The sequence below is a fragment of the Canis lupus genome, chromosome X (assembly GCF_003254725.2).
Source record: "Canis lupus dingo isolate Sandy chromosome X, ASM325472v2, whole genome shotgun sequence".
Taxonomy (NCBI): domain Eukaryota; kingdom Metazoa; phylum Chordata; class Mammalia; order Carnivora; family Canidae; genus Canis; species Canis lupus.
The window spans coordinates 107,569,765-107,595,661 of NC_064281.1; the positions used below are offsets into that span (position 1 = coordinate 107,569,765).

General features: G+C 39.6%; 1 protein-coding gene across 4 annotated transcripts in view; it reads right to left on the reverse strand.

Moving 5' to 3' along the window:
• ARHGEF6 (Rac/Cdc42 guanine nucleotide exchange factor 6) overlaps positions 1-25,897 on the reverse strand; it is a 101,106-nt gene that overhangs the window by 34,291 nt on the left and 40,918 nt on the right. For all 4 annotated transcript variants that reach the window (XM_025460895.3, XM_025460899.3, XM_025460897.3 and 1 more), the window contains 4 exons: positions 21,878-21,948; positions 7,747-7,841; positions 4,951-5,046; positions 3,361-3,483 (listed from right to left, as the gene is read on the reverse strand). In XM_025460895.3, the coding sequence (XP_025316680.1) occupies positions 3,361-3,483; positions 4,951-5,046; positions 7,747-7,841; positions 21,878-21,948 (385 nt within the window). The remainder of the gene's footprint in view (positions 1-3,360; positions 3,484-4,950; positions 5,047-7,746; positions 7,842-21,877; positions 21,949-25,897) is intronic.

The window sequence follows — 25,897 nt, forward strand, 5'->3', positions numbered from 1 at the left end:
TCTGCCTTTGGCTCAGGGTATAATCCTGGGGTTTTGGGATCAAGTTCCACATCAGGCTCCCGGCAGGGAGCCTGCTTCTCCCTCTGCCTGTGTCTCTGCTTCTCTCTCTCTCTCTCTCTCATTAATACATAAATAAAATCTGTTTAAAAAATGAGGTATCTAAATAATGGAATCTTCTGTGGGGATTTAAAAAATGAGGTACTGGGGGATCCCTGGGTGGCTCAGCGGTTTAGCGCCTGCCTTCAGCCCAGGGTGTGATCCTGGAGACCCGGGATCAAGTCCCATGTCGGGCTCCCTGCCAGGAGCCTGCTTCTCCCTCTGCCTGTGTCTCTGCTTCTCTCTCTCTCTCTCTCTCTCTCTCTCATTAATAAATAAATAAAATCTCTTTAAAAAAATGAGGTACAAATAAGTACTGCAACACAATGAAGCTTGAAAACATGACTAGTAAAGAAAGCTAAACATAAAAGGCCCTGTGGTGTGTGACTCCACTTAAATGAAATGTCTAGAATTAGCAAATCCAGAGTGACGTACTCTGTGTAAGTACTCTGTGTATTTCTCATGAATAAATAAACAAAATCTTTTAAAAATAAATAATCTTTTAAAATAAATAAAATGGTGAATTTACAGTACGCAGATAATTACTCAATAAAACAAATAATCTGATTTTAAAGTAAGTGAAGGATCCAAATAGATGTTTTCCCAAATGAAGATATACAAATGGCCAATAAACCCATGAAAGACACTTAACATCATTATTCGTTAGGGAAATGCAAACCAAATCACAATGAGAGATCACTTTATACCCATAAGGATGGCTATAATCAAACAGACTGATAATAATAAATGGTGGGGATGAGGAGAAAAATGGGACTCTCATACACTGGTGGTGGGAACATAAATTGGTGTAGCCACTTTGGAAAACAGTCTGACAACTGCTCCGAAGGTGAAACAGAAGAGTTATCATATGACCCAGCAATGTCACTCCTAGGTATCTACCAAGAGAAATGAAAACAGATGTCCACACAAACACTTGTAGCTGATGTTCATAGCCAGTAGGTTATTCACAATTCATATGTCTACATACTAGTGAATGGAAGAACAATATGCAGTATCTAAATAATGGAATCTTCTGTGAGGATTTAAAAAATGAAGTACTGGGGGATCCCTGGGTGGCTCAATGGTTTAGCGCCTGCCTTCAGCCTAGGGTGTGATCCTGGAGACCCAGGATCAAGTCCCATGTCAGGCTTCCTGCCAGGAGCCTGCTTCTCCCTCTGCCTGTATCTCTGCTTCTCTCTCTCTCTCTCTCTCTCTCTCTCTCTCTCATTAATAAATAAATAAAATCTCTAAAAAAATGAGGTGCAAATAAGTACTACAACATGATGAAGCTTGAAAACATGATGAGTAAAGAAAGCTAAACATAAAAGGCCCTGTGGTGTGTGACTCCACTTAAATGAAATGTCTAGAATTAGCAAATCCAGAGTGACTTAAAGTACTTTAGGGGTTACCTTGGAATGGCAATGGAGGGTGCCTGCTAATGAGCATGGGATTGTCTGGGGAGTGATGAAAATGTTCTTCAATTGATTGTGGTGATGATTGCACAACTCTGAATATGCTAAAAATAATTCAACTGTATGCTTCAAATGGGTGAATTGCATGGTATGTGAATTAGAATTCAATAAGGCTGGTAGATAAAAAAGGAAATGGTAACACTTTCATTCTCTCTTTTTTGGTAATGTTTTATTTTTTAAGCTGGGTGGTGTGCATACGAGTGCTCATTTTATTGTAATTCTTTAAATTTGCATTTAAATTATACTTTGTAGGGAATATATATATATATATATATATATATATCTTAATAAAAATATTTTTTTAGAAGTGTGATAGACCTGGATGCTAATTCTGGCTCAACTACTTAAGAGCTATGAGCTCTCCGGCAGATTACTTGACCTTCCACTGTCTTATCTGTAAAGCAGTGAAGGTAGTAATAGTAATTCCCTCATAGGCTCTTATGTGCCTGGTGCACTGTCAGTGCTATTATTAGCTAGTATTAGCTATAAGGAGTTCAGCTACTTGCCTAAATAACTCAGAATCATGGCCTCTCCTTCTTTAAACTCCAACTTCCATATTTGCTATTCTACAAGAACTCATGACTTTGATCAGGAGAAGAAAATTGACCTCCAAGCAGGACCCACTGAATTCTACCTTAAGAATCCTTACTTATTGGCTCTCTAAATTCAATAAAACTCCTAACCAACCAGGATAAAACCCAAATTTCTACCACTTCTGAGGGTTCGTGTCAACTAGTGTTCCAGTCTGGCTCTGGGGGTTCAAGTCTGAGCCAGATTAAGAGAAGAATATTCTTTCCGGTTTCCAGTCCTGAGGAATCCATATCCATTCTGAGTCTCGTTTCTGGGTCAAGTACTAAGAGACTCTGTGTGGTGTTCTTGCTGTTGTCTTCCTCCTCCCGACCCCCACACTAGATTTCTAGCACACCATTTCAAAGTCCAAACTGTATCTTTAAACCTATCATCCAGGGTTCTGGTCCAGATGAATGCATCAGTGAATGCATCAGGGCTGGGAAAGGAGATGGTGAGGAAGGGTAAGAGAGATACGAGCTAATCTGGGTCCCTCGCAAGGACTCTTAAAGGAGATACCATTTCATTGTTCCCCATGAATTGTGAACAATTTATATTCGTGTACAATTATTATCACAGCCCGTTGCTTAAAACGCCTGCCAGATAGTTCACACTGCTGGTTTCCTTCTGCCCTTCCAGGGTAATGAGTATCTGCCTTTGAGCCATAGCACTGTTTGAAGCTTCCCCCACCAGAGAAAGGGAAAGAGAAAAAAGGAATGAACCCAGGCACTTTAGCCTTCTGTCAGCAACTCAGATCAATCATTCACTGGGATGAGGAAAGGCTAAAACACTGGATCTAAATGGAGTTTTGCTTCAGGAAAACTTTCCCTGATCTTCCCTCATCCCACACTAAGCTGGTACCACACTGCAAAGTCTCACAGCACCCTTTTAATTACCCTTTTGTAATGCCACATGTTTATGACATTTCATTTCATGTCTGTATTTCCCTTGAGATTCTATGCTCCAGGAGGGAAGGGACTTCCTCTTCCTTGTTTGCTACTGTATCCCCCCTCAGCTAGTACCGGTTTCTGCACATAGCAGATGCTCAGGAAATGATCTGCTGCACTGACAGACTAGCAATCCACGTAATGACAGATTAACTCCTGCAATTGTGAAGGGGGATAATCAAAAGTCCAACTGGACACCTTGGATTTCTAAAGGAAGTGGTTTTAGGAAAGGATCTCACTGCAGAATGGCTTATTTGGGCAAACAGTTAACAATTTACCTGTGCTGTGTGAGTACATTGACAGCTGAGGGGTGATTTGCACAGTAAGCCAGATACATAGATTTAAAATGAGGCATGAGGTTCAGCAGACAACCTCCTACTTTGTGTTGGTTTTCTGGAAACCTGTAAGTAAGACAGATGAAACACAGAATGTAAAATATGAAACAAGGGACAAAGGAAGAGGATTACCAATCAAGCCTGACTACATGCAAACCTTTTGAATTATTTTGCGAAAGTTAAAAGAGAAAATATGTTCTAATCACTTTCTCCATGGAATGTAAGTTCTTGACCACCACCTTATTTTTTGTTTTTTGAAGGGATAATTGACCACCACTTTAAACTTGAGCCACCAAACACAGAACCAATAAATAGGGGCTAGATGCTTACTTGAAATTACTAGGTAGGGTTTTTTTTTTTTAAGATATTTGTTCAAATTATAATATTCAAAATTTTAGCTAGGCACACAAAAAATACTCTTGGCTAATTTATATGAAGTTAAAGGACAGACAAAAGAAATCAAATCTAAAAATGACACATCACAAAGGAATATTATGCAGTCTTCGTGGCTTGGTGGTCGCTAGGCAGGATGGCCTCAAGACTAATTATTTTAAGTTACAAGCCACCTGTCTTCATTTGTAGACAAATCAGAAAAGTGCAAGAAAAAAATTATTCAGCATTCCACTGTTCACAGACAGCTATTAGAACAATTTTGGCATATTCCTTTGTCTTCCTTCTACATGTTTCTCTATAAAATGGAAAACAAAGATTACAAATCTAGTTTGTAACTGGTTCCTCTCACTTAGTGACTTATCTTTCCACATCAATAAGCTGGATCCGTATCAGTATTTAGGATGGCTCCTCAGGTCTCTTTGGTATAGGCTCTTACCATCTTCCTTCCTGGATGACCACCTGTGTCCCAGAAAGCTCAAGAAACAGGCAATCACCCCAATCTCCCTGTAGACAATGAAACTTCTCCGAGATACAATGCTTGGAAAATTAATCTTGCTACAAAAATATATTGCCTGATGATCTTTACAGTCCATTTTGTATATGAAGTTGAACACCTCAACTATTGAGCTAGCCATCAAATATGTATTGTGGGTCACATAGATATACTTTCCTTTCCCCACTTTTTTGTGTATTTCTACTATTAATATAATAGACAAGATAGCAGGAGTGATATAAAGAGAAAAAGCAGCTTATGCAACTGAATGAATCATCTGACTAATTTTTCCAAGTAATTTGCAGTATACAAAAGAAAATATCTAATCAATGTCAAAGGCATCGTCCATGGTCAGTTGAGACCTTATTTGCCTCTTACACTGATCAGGAGCAGAAAACCGAAACAATTTTTAAATAAAATCAGAAAAAAACGTACTGCATGTAGAGCCCTGATATACAATGCATTAGTGGTTTGGCTCTGTAAATACCACCACCTAGTGGGTTTTCTCTATACAGGACAATTTATCAACGTTGTAACAAATGAGTAAATATAAAGTACCCCTGTCTAAGACAACAGGTAAAGGGTAAACAAAAGACACCAAAGAAATGGTATTGCTGGCTATCCTAATGGCAACACCCAACACTTACTTTGAACATTCTTCCAAGGCTTGGCAGAGTGTCTGTTGAAATGAGCATACTTCCTCAAAGTTCCCCAATAAAGATGTAAACTCCACAGTACTCAGACTGAAAAAAAAATAATACATAGTTTCAGTGAATAGAACTTCAGGATGATTCCAGTTATCTACCTCTAGTCTAGTGAGCTGATTATTTGCTAAAAATTGGCAAATGGGATGAGGGAAGGGCAATCCCTAGATTTTAACTTTCACTTTTAAATTTACAACAACTCTGTGGTCTTAAACAACTTTTAAAAGTGTCTTTCCTTGATTTTTTTCTATAATAAGAATAATGATCCCAGAGCAAACAAGTGTTTATAAAAGACATTTAGGTGTTTCAAAATGCAATGAGTGAACAAATAACAAGTGTGTAATATTTAGTATCTAAATAGGCAAAATACATCATAGCTGGGGAATAAATGTAAAAAATTTTGAGTATTCTCTTCTAGAGGAGCTGGGAGATTAATTGAAAGATATTATATATTCTCATAGACTGCACAGGGAAAAATTGCAAAATCCACTTTCTCCCAATTTAATGCTCATAAATCAATAAAAGGAAATCTTCATGAGAGGAAGTAGAGGAGAAGAAAATAGTACTGATTTATTTGCTTGTTTTCTTGCTTGTTTGTTTGTGGGATGGAATGGAGCAAATAAAGGCCAACTGAACAATTTTATCCAGAGCCTCTGTACTATGAATTTTCTCCATTTTCCCCCACCAAATGGTAGGTGATTACATGCACCAACAACACTCACACAGCACTTAACACTTCTGCAGGTGTTTCACAAATAATAACTCATTTTAACCTGACAACAACCTCATGAGGTGCGTGCTATTGTCTCCATCTTACATGTAAGGAGACCCAGGCACAGAGAGGTTAAAGCAAATCACCCAGTCACGAAGCTAGTGAAGGGTGAAGCCAGAACTTAAACCACAACATTCTAACTCCAGAGCCCATGTTCTTAAACACTTTTTGGGAGAAAACTTTTCTGAAGATTTAGAAGGCCAGTGTCAGCCACACATTCTTTATTCTTCATATAATAGGGGAGTGTTTCCAAGAGAGTAATTTTTGCTGACAAAGAAAAGGAAGCCCCACACAAACCTTACCAGTAACCCCTCGAGTATAAGAAGTGCCCAGTTCCTCTGCCATCATGCCCTTCTGAACCACAAGCTGGAAAACCCCTAGTATGGGTATCAAAAGTGAAACATTCAGCCAGCCAGCTTCCCTGACTTCCTTCTCTCATGGCCCCAAGAAGGTGACTGGGGAGTCGAACTGAACCTGATTGGGGGCTTTCTTGGTCCCTTTAGGATCAGACAGTAAACAGTCTGGTTTGCTCGAGTCATTCTGTCCAGAAAGACAGCTGGTAGAAACAGACCCCAAGTGTATTCTGAATTTACATGGCAACAGCACAGTTCTGAGTCAGGCTTCTTGCCTCCTTCATTTGAAACTTTCCCATCTCCCCTCTCAGGGTCATCACCTCGGTTTCCTGCCCCTGTCTGTCACCTCTACGAAATGGAAGGCACATTTCAATCAGCGGCAGGAGGTGCAGCTGGTCGAGTCTGGCCACTTACTGGCTGTGTGATGGGTACAGCAATAAGCCTCTGGACTTCAGTTTCCTTATTTGTTCAATGGGGATAGTCATTTCTTCCAGGGCACTAGACTCAATGATTCATTGAGGTTCCTCCCATTCAGCTCTAATAAGTATGATTCACAGGATTAACTTCATGTTTTACATAATAATAACAAAAGACACTTTGTTGTTGATCATGTTTCAATGCTTACAAAACACAGGAATACAAAATCCTTTCATACCGAAGTTAAGATTCCCATAGTGCCATGGAAAATAACCAACTGGGAAATTTAGCAAGACCTTATGCCTTAGCAAACATGATTTGGAAAAAAAAAGGGAGGGAAAAAAATCACGAAATATGTTAAATTTATTTAAGCCTGAAGTCCAATAGCTGAGGCAGCTGTCCAGCAAAAGTAAACTCTTACTGAGGGGAAGGAGAAGGCTTTTGTCCTGCAGTTTAAGGGCCTGTGGCTCAATTTTCTATTTGACTTATAGATCATAATCTCTAGTAAAGTGTAATCAATTAAAATAAAAACACAAATGCAGTTAGCCACTATTTGTTAAATAGGCCACGCCTACAAGCACAAAAAAATGGTCAATGTTTTTCTTTTGTGAAAATGAAGTTTTCAATTCAAGCTTCAGACATTTCTAAGACCAGAATAAGGTTTGAGTATTTTATTTAAAACAAACACACAAACATTTTAACAGTTCTATCATTCTCTTTGGTCTGAATGAAATACGACCTCGAGGTGCCCTTAACAAACATTCACAAAATGCCACATGCTTTCCCTTCTCAGACCATGGGGAAGAGTTTCTGCCCCAGCAAGCAAAGGTCAGGGGGAGCACAAAACTTTCCAGTTTATATGTTTTCTGCATAAAAACACTAGCAGGATCCGTGTGTGCAAGGTAAAACTGCATATATCGCTTTTAAAAACTGTACAGACAGAAATGATAAAAACTGCTACAGACAGAAATGCAGATGTGCTCATTCCTTCCACAGGCAAAAGAGAAAGAAAGCCAAGCTCTCCAGCAGCAACATCTTGTGTAATTTCCGTTGCCCTGACCGTGTTCTTGGCAACCTGTGATCTGTGGAAATTCTTCTAAAGGGCAAAATCAATTATTCAGTGACATAAGAGCAATAACTCTGGATGCTGACATTATCTTGCTTTATTTAGCAAGGGGTTTAAAATGTAAATCTTACTTGTTATTGGACTGCAGGGGTCTTAAATAAGTGACAAGTAGAGACTGAAGTTCTTTAGCATAATCCTTTTCAGTGTCCAAAATGTTCTGTAACACCTATGGAGAAACAAAGGTCAAGGTCAAGCTCTTGTATTTCTCAGGACAGTCCAAAGTAAGATATAGCTTGAGATCTTTTCATCAAATTACTAGGCTAGCACTGTAAGAAACACAAAATCTGAATGCACTTTGTTTCATTCTAGCAAACTACCTTAATAATTGCACGACAACTGGTTATACTGCATAATTCATATGAATACAATTTTTCACAGTTACTCATAACTGGAGGGACCTGGCCATTTACACAGCACTGTTGAGAATGCTTTCACATGCTCTAAATCATTTATCCTCGGGAAAGGCCACAGTTAACTAACAAAGGACCATATCCCATTTTATGGATGCGAACATAGAGACCAGTTACCTGAAGACATACGGATTCAATGTCAGGATAATTTCATGATAACTGATGTCAAAATACCACAAAAGGGATGCCTGAGTGGCCCAGCAGTTAAGCGTCTGCCTTCGGCTCAGGGTGTGATCCCGGGGACCCAGGATCTAGTCCTGTATCAGGCTTCTTGTGGGGAGCCTGCTTCCCCCTCTGTCTATGTCTCTGCCTCTCTGTGTGTGTGTCTCTCATGAATAAATAAATAAAATCTTTAAAAGTAACACAAAAGATTTTTCTTGAAGTAATGTTCCAGTAAGATCTTTAGGGGACAAAATCTGAAGCCACAGTGAATTTTTAAGTAGAGTAAAAACTGGTCTTTTAAGAAAGGTTAAAAAGTACTAGTATGAACAATTCAATAAGAAGAGGAAGCTGAAGTGTGAGGAATTTAACAAGGGGAATAATGAATTATAACCAAATTATAATAATTGGTTTTTATATGAATAATAACCAAATTAAAATCCTTGAGGCAAAACAACCCATGTACAGTCCGCGATTTCTCTTGCCCTGTCAATCCTAGGGTCCTGTCTCATTTTCCAGCCTCTTCTGGAGATACCTACAACCTACATTTCAAGCTCCTAGAGCTCACCAAGCTACTCTTAATTTACTCAACAGAAATGTACTGTATGCCCACTCCGTGCCAAATGCCACATGGCCTGCAGGGAGTCTCTCCACTGTGTTTGCAGAGGATCACAAGACCATGTGAAGCATTCTTAGCTAGGAGAGGCCCCTCAGGCAACCAGTGCTCCAGACATCTACTCACAGGACAATGCATGTTGATCTGCTTTTGAAAGATGGAGTGGACAGAGCGAGTGGAGACCCAGGTAACTATGGCCTTTGGGGGTAACAATCAGACTGGCAGGTGGTCATCCAGGCTCTGCTACCAACTGACAGGTTGCTACAGTTTTAAGGCTTCACTCTTCTCACCTCAGATTGTGACATTTCACCTACCTCAGGGATCACTGTGAAGAGGGACTGAGATACTACACAGGTGGGTGCTTAGTGAGCAGGATACAGTCCTGCTAATGTAAGGTGTTACAAAAGGTTTCTCCATGGCAGCACTACTGACATTTTGGACCAGACAACTCTGCTGTGAGGGGCTGCCCTGTGCATTATGGGGTGTTGAGCAGCATCCCCAGCCTCTACTCACTAGACGCCAGTTGCACGCCACTCCTCCATCCAGTATGGCAACCGAACACATGTCCAGATGTTGCCAAATGCCACCTGAAGGACGATATGGCCTAGTTGAGAATCTCTGGGGTAGAGGCCACAAGCTACAGCATGGCTTCAAAAGCGAGAGCTTAAGTCATACTCCCCCCTCTCCAGTCACTCATGTCTCCTTTCAGTTCCCCTATTCTCAGAAACTACTGTCAAAAGGTGTAGATGTAAATAAACCTCAGGGCCTGGAGGCACTGACACTCTCTGAAATTAATCCAGTGACAGAACAGAAATGACTCCCCCCCATAGAAAGCTGAAGCACCACAAAGGAAATTGGCAACTATCTTGAGATGAACAAAAAAGAAAACACAACATAAAAAACCTCACAGGATGCAGTTAAAGCAGACAAATATATAGCTGTAAATGTCCATATGGAAAAAGAAGAAAGAGGACTTCTTGTTTCTGGTCCAGCATTTAAGCAGTGTGGATGTCATTACCCCATCCTAACCATAAGTAAATAGCTAAACTAACTGGGGAAAAAAAACCACTTGACTTTTCTTATATCTGTCAAGGAATTGAGGCCACATTGGAAAATGCTACCTCCCAAACTGGAGAGACAAACAGGAAGATACACAAAATCAAAACTTGCTGGCACAGAAATCCATGAGCAGAGGCCTCTGTGGAAATCAGGAGCAGGGCAGGACAACTTGAGCTGTAACTGAACTGCTGGGGGCACAGGGTGGACAAGTCTGAGCATTCAGACCTCCAGGGAGCCCAGTCACAGAGCAGCACACTCACCTTTTGTTATATGTCCAGTGGCTCTATCAGGCTGTCACAGTAAAGATAGGAAGAAAATCTCCCTCCTGCTTCAGAAGTGGGAAAGGAAAGGTGGCCATTTTGGAAATACACCAGAGCATTCTGTCCATCCTGACAAGGTCTGCCCTCAAGAGAGAAACTATTTGACCAGGGCCTAACCTTTCAGGTCTTTACCAAAGCCGAACCTCACAAGAAGAAGGGAAATACCTACCCCAGCTCCCTCCAGCCTTCCTGTCCCCCCCTAAAAGAGTAAAACAACCTGGGAAGCACTGGTGAAGTTTACAATCTAGAGACATAAGCATACCAAAAGACTTAGACTTGATCATCGGACTTCAGAAAACCTCCCCAGCCCCCACACCTCACCATCCTACTACTGCAATTCCTTTTACACAGTACGTCACATTTGGCTTCCAACAAAAAGTTATAAGGCATACTAAAAGGCAAAAAACATAGTTTGAAGAGACAGAGAAAACACTGAAACCACAGTCAGGAATGACAGGAGTGTTGGAATCATGAGACTAGGATTTTAGAATGACTATGAGTAATATGCTAAGAGCTCTAATGAAAGTAGACAACATACAAGAACAGATGGGTATTGTAAGCAGAAAGATAGAAATACTTAGGATGAAAATGAAATGGTAGTGATCCAAAACACTGTAACAGAAATGAAGAATGCCTTTGATGGGCTCATTAGTACACTGGACCACCAAGAAAAGAATCTCTGAGCTTGTGGATAGATATATCGATAGAAGATTTTGAAACTGAAAAGCAAACAGAAAAAAAAAAGACAAAAAAAAAAAGAAACAGAATACCTACAAACTGTGGTATAACATATGTTTAATCAGAATGCCAAAAGAGGAAGAAGGGGAGAAAAGGACAGAATACTTGAAACAACAATGATAGAATTTTTCCAAATTAATGTCAAACACTAAATGACAGTTCCAGGAAGCTCAGAGAAAATTGGCAGGATGAATGCCAAAGACAAACCCACCTACACATAATCATATTCAAAGTACAGAAAAGGCAAAGATAAAGAAAAAAATCCTAAAAGAAGCCAGAGGGAAATAAAAATCCAGCTTACCTATAGAGGGGCTAAGATAAGAATTATATCCAACGTATTCTCAGAAACCATGTAAGAAGAGGGCAGTGGAGAGAAATATTTAGTGTTGAGAAAAAAACATCCCACTAACCTAGAATTCTGTACCCTGTGAAATTTTCTTTTAAAACTCAAGGAAAAATAAAGGCTTTCTCAGACATACAAAGATTGAGGGAATTTGTTTCCAACAGAACTGCCTTGGAAGAAATGTTTCAAAAAAGGTTCTTCAGAGAGGAGGAAAATGCTATAGGTCAGAGACCCAGATCTACATAAGGAAAGAAAGTATGAGAGAAGAAATAAGTAATGATAAAATAAAAACTCTAAATTTTTGCACTATTAATTGATGTAACAGATATATGCTTATATGCTTGCATACAGATAAGCATATATGATTTAAAATTTATTTATTATTTTTATTTTTATTTTTTTAATTTATTTTTATTGGTGTTCATATTTATTATTTTTAAATTTAAATTCAATTTGCCAACATATACTATAACACCCAGTATGCTTATGTATAATTGAAATGAATGATAGCAAAGATACAAGGTATGGGAGAGAGGAATTAGGAATACTCTGTTATTATAAGGTACTCGCACTACCTGTGAAGTAATATACTACTATCTTTGGACTAGTTCTAAATATACATTGCAAACTCTAGGTCAACCACTGAAAAAAGTAAAAAGAAAATTCTAGAAAGATAATACTACCAAAACTGACTCACAAAAGGAATAGAAAGTCTCAACAGGGATCCCTGGGTGGCGCAGCGGTTTGGCGCCCGCCTTTGGCCCAGGGCGCGATCCTGGAGACACAGGATAGAATCCCACGTCGGGGTCCCGGTGCATGGAGTCTGCTTCTCCCTCTGCCTGTGTCTCTGCCTCTCTCACTCTCTCTCTCTCTCTCTCTGTGACTATCATAAATAAATAAAAATTTTTTAAAAATTAAAAAAAAGAAAGTCTCAACAGCTATAACAAATAAAGACATTGATTAAGCATTCAAAACAATTCCCATAAGTTAAAGCCTAGGATGAGATGGCTTTTCTGGTTGATGCTACCAAAAGTTGAAAGAATTTATATAAATCCTTCACAAATTCTTAAAATCTTGGAAAAGAAGAGAGTAGAAGGTATACTTCCCAATTCCAAAACATACTACAAAGCTAATAACAAGATAGTTTAGTACTGGTATAGGATAGATATATAGATCAGTGGAGTAGAATTGAGAGTCCAAAAATAAACCTATAGTCAACGGATTTTTGACAAATGTACCAAGACCATACAGTAGGGAAAAAACAGTCTTTTCAACACATGGTGCAGGGACCACTGGATGGCTATATGCAAAAGAATGTGCACTTCAACTTTATAATATATACAAAAATTAACTTAAAATGGACTCAAGACTTAAAACTATCAAACTTTTAGAAGAGAATAGAGGAGGAAATCTTCATGACTTTGGATTTGACACCAAAATCACAAGCAACAAGAGAAAAAGTACATAAATTGGAATTCATAAAATTAAAAACTTTTGTGTGTCAGAGGACATTATCAGGAAAGTGAAAGACAAGCCACAGGATGGGAGAAATATTTCCAAGTCATATATCTGAAAAGGGTCTAGTATCCAGAATATATAAAAAACTCTAACAACTGAACAGTAAAAATAATTACTTGAAAGTCGGCTAAGGCTTTGAATAGCCATAGTTTTACATTATGACCCAGCAGTTCAATTCCTAGAGAAATGAAAACAAATGTCCACACAAAAATCTGCAAGTGAATCTTCATAGAGCATTATATTTTTAAGATTTATTTATTTGAGAGTGAGAGAGAACACAAGCAGGGAAGAGGGGCAGAGAGAGAGGGAGAAGCAGATCTCCACTGAGTAGGGAGCCTGACTCAGTGCTTGATCTCAGGATCCCAGAATCATGACCCAAGCCAAAGGCAGGTGCTCAACTGAGCCACCCAGGTGCCCCATTCACAGAGCTATATTAGTAACAACCAAAAAGTGGATATAATTCAAAGGTCCATAAACTGATGAATAGATAAACATAACCTAGTGTATCTATACAATGGAATGTTAGCCATAAAAAGAAAGAAGTACTGGTAAATTCTACAACATGAACGAACCATGAAAATAATATGCTAAGTGAAAGAAGCCAGACACAAAGGAACAAATATTGTATGATTCAGTTTATACATGTCCAGAATAGTCAAAACCCATAGAGACAGAAAGTAGATTAGTGCTTGTCAAGGTCTGGAGGAAGTGATTGCTAATAGGTACAGGGTTTCCTTTTAAAATTTTTTCACTTAAATTCAATTTAGTTAACATATACTGTATTATAACTTCAGAGGTAGAATTTAGGGATTCATCAGTTGCATATAACACCCAGTGCTCAGGGGCACCTGGGTGGCTAAGTGGTTGAGTGTCTACCTCTGACTCAGGTTGTGTTCCCAGGGTCCTGGGATTGAGTCCTGTATTGGGCTCCTCACAGGCAGCCTGCTTCTCCCTCTGCTTATGTCTCTGCCTCTCTCTCTCTGTGTGTCTTTCATGAATAAATAAGTAAAATAAAATCTTAAAAAAAACACTCAGTGCTCATTCCATCAAGTGCCCTCCTTAATGCCCATCACCCAGTTACCCTATCCCCCCGTCAACCCTCAGTTTGCTTCCTAGAGTTAAGAATTTCTTTTTTTTTAGAGTTAAGAATTTCTTACAGTTTGTCTCCCTCGCTGATTTCATCTTATTTTACTTTCCCCTATCTTCCCTAATGTTCATCGGTTTTGTTTCTTAAGTCCCACATATGAATGAAATCATTTGGTGTTTGTCTTTCTTTGACTGACTTACTTTACTTAGCATAATGCCCTCTAGTTCTACCCATGTCATTGCAAATGGCAATATTTATTTCATTCTTTTTGATGGCTGAGTAATATTCCATTGTGTATATATACCATGTCTTCTTTGCCCACTCATCTGTCAATGGACACATGGGCTCTTTCTATAGCTCAGCTATTGTGGACATTGCTGCTATGGGTACAGGGTTTATAACTGGAGTGATGAGGTGATGAAAATATTGTAAAATCAGACTGGTGATTGTCACATAACTGTTAACTTATTAAAAATCAGTAAATTATACAGCTTAAAATGGTGAGTTTTGTGGTATGTAAATTATATGTCAATGAAGCCATTTTAAAAAGTCAAAGCACACATTTTGCATCTGCTAATAGAAATTCTTTCTGGTTTTTCTCTTAGACTCCAAGTCCTTATCCAGGAGAGTGTCCTTCCAAACTCAAATTTGTCCATCATAGAGCTCTCTGCCCAGCTGGGCCACTGTTCAAAGCATGCAGTACCCCAGCTCCTCAACTACATGCATGCTCAGCACTAATATTCATTTTATATTCTTAGAAATGGAGAGAACTGCACCAGAATTCAGCAGTATCATCTTTTATTAAGGAAGAGGTAAAACATATATATGCATACTGCTTTATTAACAATATTTATTTTTCTATAGAATTTGTATTGAGGGAGGGGAAAAAGGATGGTGGCAAGCCTTCCTGCTCATGTTCAGGAAGGAATGAAGTCATCTCATCATCTCCTTTTGTTCACATTTCTCTAAAAAGACTGTGTCTGGAAATGAGCCATCCCACATCCTCACCTTCCTCTCAAGCGCTGTTGCCTATAACTGCCACCCTACCCAAATTGCAATGTCTGTTGAAAACAAGAAAAAATAAATAAAAAATCAAACTAGATCCAGTCATTCATTGCCTGAAGGGAATTTTTAAATTAGAAAAGTCAGTCATATTTACATTAAAAATGTGATTTTTAAAACGATGCTGCTTTAATCCGACCTCCCTCTCACCACTGAAACAGCTTTATTATTTCATCTTCCTTTCAAATGCTATCATCTGGGGCTTCTTTTAAAGATATCACTAAGATTTTGCAAAAAGAGAGAGAGAGAGAGAGAAGAAAAGAAGAAGAAATCACTAAGATTTTGCAAGAAAGGTGCTAACTGTCCTGCTCCAGTGGGTATATTTGTGAGGTGAGGCAGGACACTTTGTAGGAGTTCCATTCCTGTTGGACCCACTAGCTTGGGACACACAGAACACAAAGGTAACAAAGGCAAGGAGACACCTCCTGCTGCTTCTCAATGAGTCCTGGAGAGCTACACCAAAAATCGTTTTAACTCATATCACTATAAGTTTTGAGGATGGCTGAATGCTAACTTTACAAAACTAAATTGACAAAGGTGGTCAATGAATCCTTCATTAAATAATGCAAAAAAAAATTGAACGGTAAGGTATTAGATAGTCCTGCCCTTGCTGTGGTCTGATTAGTAGAAACAATCTTCTGGGTGGATGCTTGGGATTCTTTCCCAAATTCATCTGGACTTTCATTGCTTTCCTCAATCTCAAAAGACCAACTGATGAACTTCTGATACTGGTTCTTTATTTTGCAGGCCACAGGGCATCTACTGTAAAAGGATAAAAAGGGAAGCAGACAGAGAAGGCTATGTGTTCCCAAACAGAAGGCCTCAGATGGCAAGGGGTTTGGCAAGCCAACCAACTTCAGAGCAGTACAGTTTGATCGAGATGAAATCCATTCAAACTGCTAAAATAGACTGCATCCAGACATTGCTTTTGCCTCCCTGACTGTCTCCACAAGGGTAACTGAGTATCCTTTTGCTCCATTAACCTTTGACTAAATTCAGAATAAGACAGATGGGGAGAAGCCATAGAAAAAGACGTGGAGGCCTTTTGTACCTCTATCCTGGGCTATTGATTCTCCAGTAAAATGTATTTCCCACATTTCCTGGGAAGGCTTTAGAGTGAGTTCATTTTTATAACTCTTTCTTCCAAAGGGAAGGAGTCACAGAGTATGAAGGAATTATTTTAAGAGGTGAAAATGCATAAACACAAAAGGCTGAAAATAGAGGAAGGTCCAATGATCACAGAGGATTATAATGGCCTCAGGAAACCTCAAAGCAAAGATGTCATATTATAGGAATTCTGAGATAATTATGATGCCCGTAAGAATGAGCTCATGTTGATAAAGTCCTATGGGACCTAAAAAAGCGACCTATTCCTGTATTTATGTCATATTTGACTTATATGCCAGTAGAGCCTCCTTGCTTACATTCAAATGCAGTGACTGATTTCACACCTCCAGGTCCCTGGCTTTCATGCAACAAGCAGCACTATCTCCCTATTGACAGACTATGCAAATGCTGTCACCACCTTAACCTCCAGCCTTCAGATGGAAGAGAAACAGCTGACCTCTGAACAACACAGGTTTGAACTGCACAGGTCCACTTATACACGAATTCTTTTCAATAAATGCAGTACAGGACTGTAAATGTATTTTTTCTTCCTTATGATTTTCTTAATAACATTTCCTTTTCTCCATCTTACCTTATTGTATGAATGCAGCATATGACACATATAACATGCAAAATATGTATTCATCAACTCTTCATGTTATCGGTGAAGCTTCCAGTAAATAGCAAGGTCTCAGTAAAGTTCTTGGGGAGTCGAAGGTTATACATGGATTTTTTGACTATGCAGGGGGTCAGCGACCCTAACCTCCGAGTTGTTCAAAGGTCAACTGTATACGGATGAGTAAGACAGGAAATGGGTAGGTAAAAAAAAAAAGTACAGGGATACGGAGAAGGAATAAATGGATGGATGGATAAAGTAGTTTAGGTCGGTATATTAAAAAAGGGAAGGTGCGGGTACCTGGGTGGCTCAGTGGTTGAGCATTTGCCTTTGGCTCAGGTCATGATCCCAGGGTCCTAGGATTGAGTCCCGCATCGGGCTGCCTGTGGGGAGCCTCCTTCTCCCTCTGCCTATGTCTCTGCCTCTCTCTCTGTGTCTCTCATGAATAAATAAAATCTTTAAAAAAATTAAAAAGGGAAAGTGCACAGTGGATTTTTAGGAAAGTGAAAATACTCTGTATGATAACATAATGATGGATGATATATGCCATTATACATTTGCCCGAACCCAAAGAACATACAAGACCAAGAGTGAGCCCTAATGTAAACTATGGACTTTGGATGATCATGATGTGAAAGTGTAGATTCTTCAGTTGTCACAAATACACTACTCTGGTGAGAGATGCTGGTGGTGGGTGAGGCTGTGCATGTGTGTGGTTGTGGGTGGTATATGAGAACTCTCTGTACCTTCCACTCAATTTTGCTGCAAACCCCAAACTGCACTATAAAATAAAGTATTAAAAAGAGGGGGGTAAGGAGTTGATAAGCACTAGAAAGATAGAGAAAATTCAGGGTGGGAGCAAGTGGGCAGATAGAGGAGTAAGAGAGAAAATAGAGTAAGCAGAAAGCAGGCAGTAAGGGCAGATATTACAGGAGGTTTCCTGGGATTTTTGTGATGTCACATGCCACACACTCTCCACCTTTCCTACTGAGTGTAGGCTCTTTAAGACATACCCTTTAGGCATCTGCCACAAGTAACAGTGAAGTAGAAGAAAACTAGAAAAAAAAATAATGCTGGCCATTACAGATTGAATTTTCCTGTTAGGATGTAGGGAGACACCATCTCTCCCTCTGCAGATGGATGCTAGCATGCAGAACTGAATATTCGGATCACTGCATATGGCAGCACAAAGGACAGCATTCTTCCCGTGTGCCACACTGGTTGCAGTGAATAAAGCACTGCACCTTCTCAGGGGCATTCTGATGGGTGAAGAAGAGAGTTCTATCCACTCTGTGACCTGAGGGGAGGGACTGCAGGCTCGCACATTCCTGCCTGGTCGGATGTGCCTGTATAGTCCCACTGCCCCAATTCCCTTCCAGCTGTTCTCTGCTTATCTAGGTCTGGACATGACTGAGTCTCGTCTTCCACTGAACCTTTCTTTTGCTGGGTTCTCCAACTTCAGTTTAGTGAGCTTCAGAATCACCTGTGGGGGGTGGTAGGGGTGAGGAAGGGGCTGCAGGTTTCCTGAGCTCTGTGGCCAGAGATTCTCAGGTAGAGTAAGTCAGGTGTGGGGCCCACAACCTGCACGTTTAACAAGCTCCCCGGGGGCTTCTGATGCACAAGACCTCAAGCACAGTGTAAGGAACCCATCTTAGGACACTTTTATAATGTGACATCTCTGCCACATGCCTTATACTATCACATCTGCCCCGCCTTCCCAGTGAGGCCATGGGTGCTAAGAGCTAAGTGCCACAACGCAAATTAAGCCTGATAACAAAGCCACTTGGATTCCTTTCTCTGTTCTTTATTTTTTCAGTTTTACTGAGGTACAACTGACCAATAAGAAGTATATATATTGGAGGTATATAACTTGATATTTTGATAGAAGTACACCTTGCAAAATGATCACCACAGTCACTCATTAAAAACCCTCCTCTCACAACATTACCATTTTCCTTTCTTGTTCCAATTGTTGCTGTTGTTCTTTATTTTTAAATACCTCCTAGCACATAAAATCGAGTTACATTTCAAATCAGATGTGCTACCCAAATTGCATCAAAGCCTGAGTAGGGCAGGAATCAGAAGATGATCCCTTGGAAACTTGAAAAGGGGGACACGATATCTACAGATTTGCAAATCCAAGAGGTCTCCTGCCCATGTTTTTAGGATGTGATGGTTAATTTTACATGTCATTTTACATGTCAACCTCACTGGGTCACAAGGTACCTGGCTTAAACGTTATTTCTGGGTGTGTCTGTAAGGGCATTTCCAGGTAACATGAGCCCTTGATTGGTAGAGTGATTAAAGCAGACTGCCCACCCCCAATGTGAGTGGGCATCACCCAATCTGTTGAGGGCCCGAATAGAACAAAAAGGGAGAGGGAAGGAGAATCATTGTCTCTGCCTGACTTCTTGAGCTGAAACATCAGTCTTCTCCTACCCTCAGACTAGAACTTACACCATTGGCTCTCCTGGTTCTCAGGCCTTTGGACAATTTAATTTCTAGGAATCTACTCTATAGATCTTCATATACTTTGCCAACGTCCTATGATAAGATCTTCACTGCAGAACTGTTTATATAGCAGCAGGGAACTAGAAGCAATGCACATGAACTCCAATAGGAACTGGGAGATATAAACTGCAGGACATCCAGAATTTGTGTATAAGTATATATATGGTTTACATAGGCCCATAAGAATCACAGAGGTTAATGTGCCTTGGATAATCCCAACGGCATTTTAAATCGGTAGAATCATTTATGTATATACCACCTTTTCTTTATCCATTCATCCATCAGTGCACACTTGGGCTGCTTCCACACCCTGGCTATTGTAAATAATGCTGCTATAAATATAAGGGTGCATGTATCCCTTTGAATTAGTGTTTTTTGTATTCTTTGGGTAAATAACCAGTAGTGTGGTTTTGGATCATAAAGTAGTTCTATTTTTAACTTTTTCAGATACACACACACACACACACAAACACAGGAATATTAGCCACAAAAAAAGAATAAAATCTTTTCATTTGCAACAACATGGACAGAGCTGGAGAGTAATTATGCTAAGTTAAATACGTCAGTCAGAGAAAGACAAGTACCATCTAATTTCACTCCTATGTGAAACTGAAGAAATAAAACAAATGAGGAAAGTAAAAAAAGAGAGAGAGAGAGGCAAGCCAAGAAACAGACTTGACCACAGAGAACAAACTGAGGCTTCCCCGGGCGGGGCAGGGAGAGGATGGGTGAAACAGATGATGGGGCTTAAGGAGGGCACTTGTGATGAGCACCAGCTGATGTACAGAAGTGTTGAATCACTAAATTGTACACCTGAAACTAATAGCACACCGTATGTTAACTCACTGGAATTTAAATAAAAACTAAAATAAATAAATAAATTGGTAGAATCCACAGAAGCAGAGACAACTCCAAAGCAGCTCGATGGTATACTCTAAATCCACAGGGAAAAGAAGCTATGGTAGCATTTTCATCCCTCATTTGACTGCATCTTTTCTTTAAAAATTAAGTCACTTGTGGAGGGGCACCTGGGTAGCTCCATCATTTAAGGGTCCGATTCTTGATTTTGGCCTAAGTCATGATCTCAGGGTCATGGGATCAAGCTCTGTGTCGGGCTCTATGCTTACTGGGAAATTTACTTCTCTCTCCCTCTGCCCCTCCCCCCACTTGTGCAAATGGGTATGTGTGTGCATGCTCTCTCTCTCTAAAATAATGAATAAATCTTTTAAAAAAATTAAATCACTGAGGTAGGGTGCCTGGGTGGCTCAGTTAAGTGTCACACTCTTGGTTTGGGCTCAGGTCATGATCTTAGGGTTGTGAGATGGAGTCCCTGTTGGGCCCTGCACTCAGTGCAGAATCCGCTTGAAATTCTCTCCCTCGCCCTCTCCCACCCCCTCTACCCCTCCCTCCCCTGGCCTGTGCATGCTCTCTCTCTCTCTCTCTCAAATAGATAGATGATAGATAGATAGATAGATAGATAGATAGATAGATAGATAGATAGATAGATAGATAGATAGATAGATAGATAGATAGATAGATAGATAGATAGATAGATAATGTCTTAAAAATTAAATGACTGGGGTCACCTGGAGGCTAAAGAAATGATCATGAGGAAGGGAGAAGGGAGCCCAGCTCTGTTGGGTAATAGATTTTAACCCAATGTAAGAGGAAAATAGTGTAAATGTAAGAAGAAAAATAGTGACAAAATTGTCCCCTATGATTATTTTCCATGTCACCTATGAAGCTACTTTCTGAGTTTTCATGCCAACTATCGTCCCGCCCATGTCATCATTATGGAGCAAATTCACTGAAGAGTGCAAATCTGTTTTCTGAAACGCAATGTATAGAGATGTTTAAAAACTATCCATGCACAAAATGAAAGGAGTATGCAGTCCAAATGCACATCCAATATTGGGGGGAAAGTGACACTATTTCAGCTGAGGTGGAGGATGATGACAAAGCTATCAGACAGGAAAACTTAGAGGTTATGATGACTTGACCTTTTCATTAGTGACTGGGCTAAGTCTGGAAAGTAGATACGAAAGAAAGCAGAGAGAAGATTGAGAATAATATGATTTTTTTTCAAATGAGAAGTTATTTTGAATATTGCATATGCCCTATTTATAGCTAATAGATTTTGACATATCTGTGTTCAAGCCAGAGCCATTTAATTCCTTGCTTTTTGCCAAAGGGCAGTCTTCCCTTCAGGCTCTCCTCGAACACAAGGTTGATCATATTTCAGAGGACATCATAATGGATTGGTTGATTCTAAAATAAAATCACAGTATGCAATCACTTAAAACTTACTGCTTAGAGTAACTTGGGAATTCACCTTCTAAATATTTGGTAAAGCTATATCTACTGCTGAATTTCCCCATGATGCCTACCTATGGACCAATTTCTCTTTCGGCACTGTTTAATAGGCCTTGCTCAGAATCACTGTACCATCTTTGAATTTTTCAGTATGGTGAATCTAAAACTTCTAGACATCTGTAAGAGGCCTACAAGCAGAAGAGCTTTACTGTAGCACAGCTGACATGAGACCTTTGCAATACTTTACCCAGTCTCCCATAAGTGTTACTCGACACATCAGTGGCTCAGCCACTGAAAAGTTTCCACAGTCAAGAAACTTTTTTGTTATGATCTGAACACTCACCACAGTATAATAGTTCTTGGTAAGTGGAGTTGTTTCAAATCCTTTGACAGCCTTGGGGGAGAGAGGTCTCTCTGTGAAAGACATGTAAATTATGTTAATGTCATAGAAATCTAAGAGGAACATTTTATTACACAGGTCAACTCACATACAGTAGATATTGTTAAATAGAATGATCAATGGAAATGTACATTCCTCAATAAGTGAAACTATAATTTTGCTAAACTCTAGATAGATCTTCTTGTTCAGGCCCCCTCAATTTCTAAGGAGGTAAGGCCTAGCTAATGAATGGCAGGCCCAGGGTAAGAACTTCACTCCATTCAGGCTTGTTTCTTTACTCCAGTCTTGTCTCTCCCCTCAACTTAATCAAAACAGATACGTAAAGCCAACACTAACCAAATATATATATATATATTTGTAACTCATAAGTTACTATATAAGTATAATATAGATAATAGCAACCATCCTTTCTTGGGGCTCTCTACTGTGCCAAAAATAAAATAATCAGAATCTCTAACACATTAAAAACTAGCAGAAAGGGATGCCTGGGTGGCTCAGTGGTTGAACGTCTGCTTTTGGCTCAGGGCATGATCCCAGAGTCTTGGGATCGAGTCCTGCATTGGGCTTCCTGCATGGAGCCTGCTTTTCCCTCTGCCTGTGTCTCTGCTTCTCTCTCTCTCTCTCTCTCTGTGACTCTCATGAATAAATAAATAAAATCTTAAAAAAAACTGGCAGAAAATTCTTCTTTCTTTTATGCATCATTTTAACATCATGACATTGAGTGATAAAATGCTTTCTTTTACAAAGTTAATCTTAGCTATTAAACTCACGATTAAGAGATATCATAACACATTCTTTCTTTTATTAAAAGATTGTATTTATTCATGAGAGACACAGAGACAGAGAAAGAGGCAGAGACACAGGCAGAAGGAGAAGCAGTCTCCATGCAGGGAGCCCAGTGCAGGACTGGATCCTGGGTCTCCAGGATCACGCCCTAGGCTGAAGGCGGAGCTAAACCACTGGGCCACCCAGGCTGCCCCACATTCTTTCTTTAAAAAAAAAAACACAGAAGATAAATACAAGATGGTGATGATAAATGTTTAACAGTGTCACTAATACTATCTTTCCTACCCTCATTTTTTCCTTTGCTTCATTTTGTTTTATATTCCATTTTTACCTTGCTATATTATATGGTACTTTAAACTCGTTATGAAGTATGGTAGAGTATATATGAATAACTAAATGTAACATATCATCACGCTTGATTTTTCTTTTTAAAAAATGTTTTATGGGCAGCCCGGGTGGCTCAGTGGTTTAGCGCCTGCCTTCAGCCCAGGGTGTGATCCTGGAGACCCGGGATCAAGTCCCACGTCGGGCTCCCTGCATGGGGCCTACTTCTTCCTCTGCCTGTGTCTGTGCCTCTCTCTCTGTGTGTGTCTCTCATGAACAAATAAATAAAAATCATTTAAGAAAATGTTTTCTAGGGATCCCTGGGTGGCTCAGTGGTTTGGCGCCTGCCTTTGACCCAGGGCGTGATCCTGGAGTCCTGGGATCAAGTCCCACATCGGGCTCCCTGCATGGAGCCTGCTTCTCCCTCTGCCTGTGTCTCTCTCTCTCTCTCTCTCTCTCTCCCTCTCCCTCTCCCTCCCCTCTCCCTCTCTATGTCTATCATGAATAAATAAATAAAATATTTTTAAAAAATGTTTTCTAGTTCTAAACATATTACATTCTTATCCTAAAAATGAAAATTATAGAAAAGAAAATAAAAACCAATGATTAGCCATCACTCAGAGCTAACCATCATCAGAGTAACATTATAAAGCATATCTTCTTTTTTTAAAAAAACATTTTATTTATTTATTCATGAAAGACAGAGAGAGAGGCAGGGACATACCCAGAGGGAGAAGCAGGCTCCTCTGCAGGGAGCCTGAAGCAAGACTCGATCCCCAGACCTGGGATCATGCCCTGAGCCAAAGGCAGATGTTCAACCACTGAGCCACCCAGGCGTCTCTATAAAGCATGTCTTCCCACTCTTTTTATATATGTATTTGTGAAGACACACACACACACACACACACACACACACAGGGATCTTTCTTACTTTACTTACAGTTTTGTAATTCTCCTAATAATGTTTTTTTTAATGTTTTTGTGTAGTCTCTATCCGCAATGAGAGGCTCAATGTCAAGATCCCAAGATAAATAAATAAATAAATAAATAAATAAATAAATAAATAAATAAAATAAAAAAATAAAGATCCCAAGATCAAGAGTCACATGTTCTATCAACTGAGCCAGCCAGGTACGCTTCTAATTCTCCTATCATAACATTATTTTATGAATATTTTGTCATCTAATCTTGACTTTTAATTATTACATTAAAAATATCCTTTATATTTATTTGGAACTTAATAGCTTTTAAGACATTTTATTTGATCCTCACAACAGCCCTGTCAGGCAGAGGTGATCTCATTTTGCAGAAGAGGTCACTAAGGTTCAGAGAGATGAAGTCAGTTGTCTAATGGCATGTATCTAGGAAATGGCAAAGCCAAGATTGAAGCCCAGATGTGCCTTGAGAAGAGCCTGCATTCCTAACCCTTATGATGTCCAGAGATAAAGCTACTGAAGGGTTCAGTTGATGGCATTGGTAGTGATTCCTACTGGAGTTCAGAGGGACCATCAGTTTGAGCTGGGATGGTCAGAGAAGACTTAGCTGGGGAAGGGCCACTTGATCCAGTCCTGGAGAGTGGTAAGAATTCAAACTGGGAGAGAAAACTGTAGAGAATTTTCTAGGTAGAGAAGATTCCAGAAGAACAGCTACAGAAATGGCAATGTTAAGGGAGGACTGTTCCTGTGACAGTGAATCATCTAGCTGGACCATGCTGGGTAGAGTGAAAATAAGGCCAAAAGGCAGAAACCTGAGCCAATTCTGCCACTTGCAAGTGATGACAAGTGAGGCATAGCCAGTTTCGGGGAGCTTTGAGCTATTTCAAGATCCTCCTGGATCTACCTGGTGACTTCACAAGGCCTTACTTATTGGGAAAAACTGAACAATGTACAGCAACCTTGCCTATACTTGAGATTGTAAGTGGCAGAGCCAGGACTTGAACCAAGTACTGTACAGCCAAGTGTGGTATACTTTCCAGTATATCATGGTGTTGTACACTCACATATCTTCTAAGTTGACAGTTACCCAATTCTTTTCATTTTTGATTAGGCAAGTTTTCTACAATGTACCCTTAATGGTTCTACTTAGAACTCACAGTTGCTTTGTGCAATGAAAATACAAGCCAGTCTTGATAAAAATTAAACTTTCTAGAGATACCAGTAAGATGTGGTCACCTTTCAAAAGCCAGGCTGAAAAGGAGGGTAAACAGTAATGGAGAGCCTGCCAAGAAACAGAAGAGAGCAGGAAAGGCCACTGGAATGGGTAATTGCAAATGAAACAAAATGTTAACTATGTAATGTAGAATGGAGAGACAAGAATTGAAAAGAAGGAAGTAGCTGATTTGGAGATTCCTGGGTGGCTGAAGGTGATGCAAAGAAACAGACGGCATTTTGGTAAGATCAATAAAATTATCAAACCTCTAGCGAGATTGACAGAAAAAAAAAGAGAGAGAAGACACGAATTACCAATATCAGGAGCCAAACAGGGGATATCATAACAGCCCCTGGAGACAGCAAAAGGATGATAAAGCAATACTCTGTGCAACTCTACACATATAAGTTTGATAATTAGATGTGAAATGAACCAACTCTCTCCCGAAAACAAGAACTACCACAACTTACCCAGTAGGAAACGGACCATTTGAGTAGCCTTATAACTATTAGGGAAATAGAATTTCTAAATTTAAAACTCGTGAAAAAGAAATCTCCAGGCCTATATGGTTTTGCTGGAGAATGCTATCAAATGTTTCAGGAAGAGGCAATACCAATTCTTTATAGTCCCTTAGAGAAAATGAAAGGAGGGATAGCCATCAAACTCGTTTTATGAAGTCACTATTACCCCAGCCCCGAAGCCAGA